The 8,041-nt window shown below is 30.6% G+C and overlaps 1 protein-coding gene across 3 annotated transcripts; it reads left to right on the top strand.

The window, feature by feature from the left end:
- Positions 1–5,231: 5,231 nt before the first annotated feature.
- LOC107901473 (cytokinin riboside 5'-monophosphate phosphoribohydrolase LOG8) lies at positions 5,232–7,801 on the top strand. Of its 3 annotated transcripts, none has more exons than XM_016827495.2 (7): positions 5,232–5,555; positions 6,105–6,202; positions 6,354–6,384; positions 6,662–6,761; positions 6,878–6,948; positions 7,037–7,180; positions 7,467–7,801. In XM_016827495.2, exons 1-7 carry the CDS (start codon positions 5,442–5,444, stop codon positions 7,557–7,559), a joined length of 651 nt encoding a protein of 216 aa, XP_016682984.1. In that variant the 5' UTR covers positions 5,232–5,441; the 3' UTR covers positions 7,560–7,801. The 3 variants fall into 3 exon arrangements, with proteins under 3 accessions (XP_016682984.1, XP_016682985.1, XP_016682986.1); XM_016827496.2 differs by lacking the exon at positions 5,232–5,555 and adding an exon at positions 5,758–5,922; XM_016827497.2 differs by lacking the exon at positions 5,232–5,555 and adding an exon at positions 5,760–5,898.
- Positions 7,802–8,041: the final 240 nt, after the last annotated feature.

Below are 8,041 nucleotides of genomic sequence, written 5' to 3'. Positions count from 1 at the left end.
CGAAAGTAAGATAAGAGCTTTCGTTTGTTGACACAAACAAGAAATCATCACCTCTGTCCTTGGCTACACTAGCATCAACAACTTCAGTTTTTTTATCTTTATCGTCGTTTTCAACATACCTTTTGATTTTATTTTGAAGTTTCCAACATTCTGCCTTAACATGACCCACCTTTTTATAATATCTACAATATTTGTCACATCCTCGAACGAGAGATAATCTCTATCATAAATCAAAGTTTCCCTAAAATTTTTATAAGAAGAGGGCAAAGAGCTTAACAACAACATAGCTTGATCCTCGTTACTAATCTCTACTTCGAGATTCTTTAAGTCATTAAGAAGGGTAACAAACTCACTAGTATGAGTTCTAATGGATTTACCTTCGGCCGTTCTGAACGTGTAGAGATATTGTTTTAATACTAACCTGTTGGCCAAAGATTTCTTCATATATAAGGCTTTCAATTTCTTCCATAACGCAGACTTTGATTTCTCCTTCAGAACCTCCTGTAACACATTATTCAAGAGGCATAATTGAATAGTGGATAGAGCCTTTTCATTGAGTTCTTCCCATTCTGCTGATCTATATCTGCGAGCTTCTTCCCTGTAACGATCTTTTTCAGACCGTTCTGAATCAATACTTTTGTCATTCAAACTTGCCGCAAATTGAAATTTGCAATTCTGTTGAACTTTTCAATATCGAACCTTGATGTTGCCATCTTTAAACAGGTTGACTACAGAAATCGAACTAGCTCGGATACCAGTTTGTAGGGGATAAACCTGATTAAACAACAAACAAAGTGAAGAAAATAAGAATCGAAAAGATCGAACACGTAAATTTTACGTGGAAAAACTTCTCAATAGAGCATAAAAAACCACGGGAAAAGGAGATTTAACTATAATAAAGGAGAGTATAAAAGATGGAGAGAATTAAAAGAAAAACCCGAAGCCTTACAAGAAAAACCCTTTGAAACAAAGAACAAAATTCTCTCAATCTAAATATTTTTGTTATGTAAAACCTAGAGTAACTAAGGTCTATTTATAGGTTGAAGTTCATAGCATATATGACTACAACAACTCTAGGTTAATTAGAGTTTAAGTGGAAAACTAAAAATAGAGTTTAACTAGGAGAAGAAAAGCCAAAATAAATTTTGGTCAAAATAAGAGGTATTCTCCCATAGAAAGCTTAGTATTTCAAGTTTCTACATGTCATGCTTAATTACATACTTTCTATTTCAACAATTTAGATTAAAATATGCTTTTCATACATTTTATTCACGACACATTTAATTTAATTTATTGAATACAAGTATAGTTTGTATGAAATCTTACCTCTTTTTTTTTTCAAGAGTTCCTTCCCTTTTTCCTCACTTCCATTTCTTTCTTATTTTCCTCACTATCCTTCTCTTTTCTTGCTTCTAAATTGATGAATATACTCTTTAGGATCTCTACTTCATCTTTCCTCTTCGGTGTCTATGGAAATTTTTAAGAATTTTGGGTGAAATAGTGAGATTTCTTGACAATGGACTAAATTGCATAAAAAGCAAAACTCCTCTCCTAGTTATATTGGTGTTGGATGGTTGAAGCTTGGAGAAGTGGAGATTGTTTTCCCTTTTTCTATAAAAATATCTTTAAAAAATAATCTAAGTTTAATGATTTCAATCCAATGGTCATAATTTCTTCTTACTTTTCAATTGAATCCAATGGCCCAAATTTTTCCATAGCCAAAATATTTTCTTATAATTATGTTATTTAGAAAATAACTATTTTACCCTTGTACTTTCTCTATAATTTCATCCTTTTCATGACATTTTTGGGTAAAATTTACAAATTAGTCATTCTCTTTTCTTTATTTGTTCAATTTGGTCCTTATTAATCCATTTTCTTTATTTTCTAAATCCTTCCACCCTTAAGATATTTGCACTGTTGGCCATTCAACTTTTTCAATTTATACTTTAACCCGTAACATTTTAAATATTTACACTTGAACCACTAAACTTTTCATATTTTTACGATTTAGTCCCTAACTCAAATTAATATTTCACAACATACTTCTTATTTCATTTTTCTCTAACATCCCTTATCCTTTACTTTTTTTATATCTTATTTCACTAAAAATCTATCTCATATTATTTTCGACAAATGAGGTTTTGGGGATGTTACAATAACAAAATTGAAAACTTGTGTATAAAAACTTATGTGAATAGCTCTACCAGTGTCATCTATTTATAGAGAGATAAGAGAATCTTGGTTGAATAAGACTGAACAAATAATATTTATTTAATAGAAAACACAAATATACTTTAAGTAGAATAGGAGTGGGCAACACACCCTAGATAAATACACTAGGGTTGTCGCCCCTCTTATATTATATGAGGAGTTTTAGGCTTCTCATGTATTAGGCCCAATTATATATATGTTTTCTAAACTTTTGACCCAACACTTTATAATTTGACTTAACATAATACTTTTTTTCTATTTTATAAAATATATTATTTAATTAATCAAATTAACTAAATTAATTTCCCAATTAAACAAAATTTTCAACCCAATTCTAATTTTTTTTAATGTTATAGCAACTTTACTGTAAAAGAACCTAGAGGAAATACATTTAATTTCCATTTTCAACGGATTCACAATGACTAATTAATTTAATTCCATTTTCGAAATTTAATTATTTAATTACAATTAATTAAATAATAATTTAAAAATATTAAATTAAACCTCAATTCATTTCTACACTTAATGAGAAAACATATTCATATGTGAATGCGACCCATTTCTCTAACTTTATCATTTCCATTCATTTCTGTTCATTTCATTTTACATCCAATTCATTTCTAGTTTCAATGAGCTAGTGGAGGGGCCAATTGGACATATATAATTAGGGCTTATATAATTTATAATTAAGTTCTAGCTTTTCACCTATTAATTATAATATTATTTAGTCACGAAGTTATTCCACTATAGTGTCGTGATTGAGCTCTCACTAATTACATATCATTAGGAAAGCTACAATCAATGTCGGTCCAATGACCTTATCATAAGTATATTACCCTCATAAGATATCTTTAATCTCTTTGAGATAAATATGTTCTTCCAATGTGATTCTATTTTATCTCGTAGTAACTGTTACATCTTCCTCATGAAAAGTTAATGACTTATATCAAAGTATATGATTCACAAATATATAGTTCATCATCCACTCAGGATTAATGTATGTCACATTATGAACGTCACAAGTAAATAAAAAACATAAACATATCTAAGATCTATTCTACTTGGGTCATGTTCGATGTACTATCAGTCCAGTCAGTCACATCTATGTCTCTATCTTCTAATAGTCGTCTGCTTTGATGCACAAGACAAAGTATCTCCCAAATTGGAATTGATAGACGACATATTAGACTCTTACTCGGTTTGCTCATTTCCAATTAGACTAAGGACATGTTTAGATTCATCTACTAACACAACCTGTCTTTCCATATTATGATTCATCTACGTAATACCGCTTAGTATTAGTTAAAGGTTAGATAACCAATGATCTATTATTTGCTTCCGCTTTACTTTGTATGCAAAAACATCGAGGAATATACAAGGAGTATTAATATGAAACATTTGGTTTAAAACTAATTATTACTAATAACATATAAAATATGTACAATCTTAAAATTAAAAAAAAATAAAGTGTGCATAATAAAATTAAAATATATAAAAAAAATCAAAAATAAAATTTTGGTTAAATGATGAATTCAATAAATTTCCCAATTCTCATAAACAATAATAAAACAAAAGCAAAAATGTTACAAAACAACGAAATAACAAACTATAAATTTAGGTTTCTCCTTCTAATTCTTAAATAATAATTTTTATTTATCCACAACTATACAAAACATTTTAAATTAATATTAATTTGAATAATTTAAAATTGAATCATTCTATCTGAACGAATTAATATTAGATCTGACCATGGGCTATGTCAATGTAGAATTTTAGGCTCACTTTCTAGGTTAAGGCTTGGCCTGACCCGAAAAATTAGCTTAGAATTTTGCCTAAGTTCGATATAGATTAAAAATGCTAAACCCTAGTCCGATTCGACCCACCCATAATAAAATTTTTAGATTATTTTTTATCTAAAAAAAATTTAAAAAATATAATACATCAAATACACTAAAAACATTAAAATAAATGTTTCCCAATAAATTAAAAATACATTAAAAGTATATGCATGTGATTTTAGCCAGGCTCGGGGCAAAAAAATCCTACCCGAGGTTTGACTAGTTTAGAAAATGGATCTTATTTTTTGTGCAAGCCCATTTTTCAAATCTACATTTTTACCCAAACCCTCTCACTTTTTAGACTAACCTTCGAGTCTGGACGGATAACCCAACCCATGGTCGATTATCTGTCCTCTTTTGATAATTATATCCTTTTGAAATTACCTTTCACGTTTCTTTTATAATTTATATAGATTAAATTATACTTTGATCCCTTTGATATACTCAACCTCAGTATTCCATCCATATATTTTAATTTAATATAATTCAATATTTCTACTATTATAAATATTCTTTTACAATTTATTATTATCATATCATAATAAATATTATTAATAATATTATGGTGGGTTTGAATGGACGGTTACCTGCGGTAATATTGAGATTAGATATTGTAACAACACTATAGCATGAGACAAAAAACAAGTTAAACGCATCGCACTGCATTTAATCGCACATCCAAACTCCTAAAAAAAAATATGTTATTAGACTGAAGTGGAATTTACAAAAAAAATTATAAAAGTAGAAATATTTTACGTCATCTAAATGATGAAATTATTATTATTATTATTAAAGTAATTGCTTTCAACTAAATTGTCAATTTAAAAGTATCAGCTTAGCCTCATGAATTGGACTTTTCTAAAATTTGCATAAGTCAATTACAAATTTTTTTTAATGGTATTAAGACATTACATTATTAAAAGTGCAAAAACTATATCCTCAAATTGAATATGATATAATGACCAAAATCATAATTTGAAGATTTATATATGATTATTTTTGTAATTTTAAATTAAAATATTATCATATATTTTAAATTAAATTGATTATTTCAAAAAGAAATATTGAAAGAAAATATTTTATGAAACCATCTTAAAATTTTTAATTTCACTAATAAAATTAAAAAAGAAAGCAAAAAACTCACGTATTCATAGGTGTCGTTACTCTTTTAACCTATTTGTAAAGTCTAAACTATTCCATAATTTCTCGTATATAATAAAATTAATAATTAATTGTGTTCTTTCTTCTCAGAAAGTTTATAGTGTCAGCAGGACAATTTATAAAGGGAAAGGCTATTGCTTTTTGTTTGCTTTAGTAAAAACTCAATGATTTGAGAATTTGAATAAAAACAAAAACCGATATACAAAGAGAGTTCATCATATATCGTTAATGGAAGACGAGAAAGCCAGAAGCAAGTTCAAAAGGTTGTGTGTTTTCTGTGGCAGCAACTCTGGACATAGACAAGTCTTCAGCGATGCTGCTCTTGAATTGGGCAATGAACTGGTTTGCTTTTTTCTTTTACCTTCAACACTATCTCATTAGTTTGAAAATATATATACTAATAAAGTTTGTGTTTTTGGTTTTCAAAAGATGAACTTTTTAATGGTTTAGTATATGTCTTGGGGTGGTGGTAGGTGGGTGTTTGTCTTTTTCTGGAAACTGGGTTTGTTGTTTTAGATTATTGGGTGTTAGTTTATAGTGAGAAAGATGAGAATTTTTTACTGGTTTTTTTTAAAATTCTATGATGGTGGAGTTGTACATTTGGTGTTTCATGTACTGATTGCGGTTTGCTCTGTTTGCTGTCATGGCACTGTTGACCATCAAAGGTTGTTTTCTTGCTGACAGGGTATTTGCTCTTCTTTTACTATACGTGAGTATCGAGTAATATGAATATCCATGACTTGAATTTTAGGTTTTTGATGCAATTGAGTTATTTCAAAAAAAAGGGTCTTTTCTAGCTTTCTTTAGCTTGACTTCTATGCCTAAATTGTTTTTTTTTCCAACAACTTGAGGACTTCTACTTTTGCTCATGTGTGGCTGTTTTGATCACAGGTTAAGAGGAAGCTAGACTTGGTGTATGGAGGGGGAAGTGTTGGGTTGATGGGTTTGATATCCAAGACAGTATATGATGGAGGCTGTCATGTTCTTGGGTATGTAAGAAACTTGCATTAAAGGGCCTATGTTTAATGGTTTTTTTTCTTTTCTCTCTCTCTCTGAAGAACCTGTTCCAAGTTGCAGGCAGCTTCCTTCTTGTTTCACATTAGGTGTATTACTAAGTAAATAATTGTTGTTTACATGCAGGATAATTCCAAAAGCTCTCATGCCTCTTGAGGTATCTGTACCTGCATCCATATATATATACACACACACACACTGGTTATTGAATATTGGGTGAAATAATATCATTTTAATTAGTCTTTCTTCGAAAATGCTAATATGGTTTTCTGCTTTCCGCACTGGATTTGGCAATTGGTACATTACTAATACTTGATGTTGCTCATTGGTGAAAGACTTTATATTATCGGGAATATCTTTAATGTCAATTGTTTCTTTCCTTACTACAGAGATAGATTGGCTGTTAATGCATAGTTTCTGGAAAATATTGACAGATATCAGGAGAAACAGTTGGGGAAGTAAGAACCGTTTTAGACATGCATGAGCGCAAAGCTGCAATGGCCCGAGAATCCGATGCCTTTGTTGCTCTTCCTGGTAAAAGTACCTTGGCCTTTGTTGCTATAGTAGAGAACAGAAAAGGGAAATTTTGGTGACAGGGTCATGTTTTTGAAAAATATAGCTAGTTCCAACATTAAAATTTGGTGTTGTAGGTGGATATGGAACTATGGAAGAGTTGTTGGAGATGATAACATGGTCCCAGCTTGGAATACATAAGAAAACTGTAAGGAATCGTTCTTCAAGATCGAAGAATTCAGCTTGCTATGTTAATATTTATTAATATGTAAAATGTGCAATTACACTTGATGCAGGTTGGTTTGCTAAATGTTGATGGTTACTACAATAATTTGCTTGCTTTATTTGACAACGGGGTTAAAGAGGGATTTATCAAGCCAAGTGCTAGGCATATAATTGTCTCTGCTCCAACAGCCAAAGAACTCATGGAGAAGATGGAGGTATGAACTTTAATCAAAACTTTTTCTTTTCGGTATCTTGCGGTTAGTCGGTTAGATTTTGTACCTTGGGTGAGAAAATTCACTTAAACAAAGAAACTAAAAGATATCTTATCAAAGAAATGGCTAGCCTGCCAATCTCAGCAGTTCAAAACTTTCCAAGAACCATTCCGGAAGCCTTACGTTGTCAATTGTCATTACATTAACCAACCAAATGAGGCCTTGGATTAATTAACCAACCTAGGCCTTTGGATAACAATGATCTAAAATTTAAAGTTAAAATTTGCAGCAATACACACCTTGCCATGAACATGTGGCTCCTCAAGAAAGCTGGCAGATGGAGCAACTTGGTGATTATCCCAATCAACTAAATGCGCAATGAAGCTTTGTTGGTAGGTTTCTACCTCTTTGATTCCTGATGTGATTCATAATCATAGACAACTCTCTTTGGATGGGCCACATGTTGGTCGTTTACCAGTGTACTTTTATCACCATAAAAAAGGGATTTGATCCTACTAAAATCATCTTAGCTGTTTTACAGATATGCACTGACTTATGGCCAACTAAGTTGCCATAAATGTTTTCTCTACTCCTATTAAGCTGAATCTACTACTATTTACTACATATTGAAGACAAAAGTACTTTGCAATGCAAAAAAGTTCATTCAGAATCTTCTATGGTATGGTGAGATGGCCCCTCTCTGCCTTATCTTTGGTGGATAAGGTGCCATAGGCTGGGGACATCTTATTAATTTAGCAGTAAAGTTAAAGAACCCCAAGCTACAAAAATTGGGTTAACGTTAAAAAACTGACAGGGTATCTTGGTTGATAGTTGTAGGTATTTAAAGGCAAATTCCGGCTTTAT

This window comes from Gossypium hirsutum, chromosome D06 (assembly GCF_007990345.1).
Source record: "Gossypium hirsutum isolate 1008001.06 chromosome D06, Gossypium_hirsutum_v2.1, whole genome shotgun sequence".
Classification (NCBI taxonomy): Eukaryota; Viridiplantae; Streptophyta; class Magnoliopsida; order Malvales; family Malvaceae; genus Gossypium; species Gossypium hirsutum.
The sequence above is the reverse complement of the archived record's forward strand: the minus strand, read 5'-3'. Positions and strand labels throughout refer to the sequence as shown.

Bases quoted from the DNA above. Each gene is read 5' to 3' on its own strand.
- LOC107901473 (XM_016827495.2), top strand. From the start codon at position 5,442: ATGGAAGACGAGAAAGCCAGAAGCAAGTTCAAAAGGTTGTGTGTTTTC. The intron at 6,203-6,353 runs GTATGTAAGAAA...GTTTACATGCAG, and splicing joins GGAGGCTGTCATGTTCTTGG to GATAATTCCAAAAGCTCTCA. The intron at 6,385-6,661 runs GTATCTGTACCT...AAATATTGACAG, and splicing joins AAGCTCTCATGCCTCTTGAG to ATATCAGGAGAAACAGTTGG.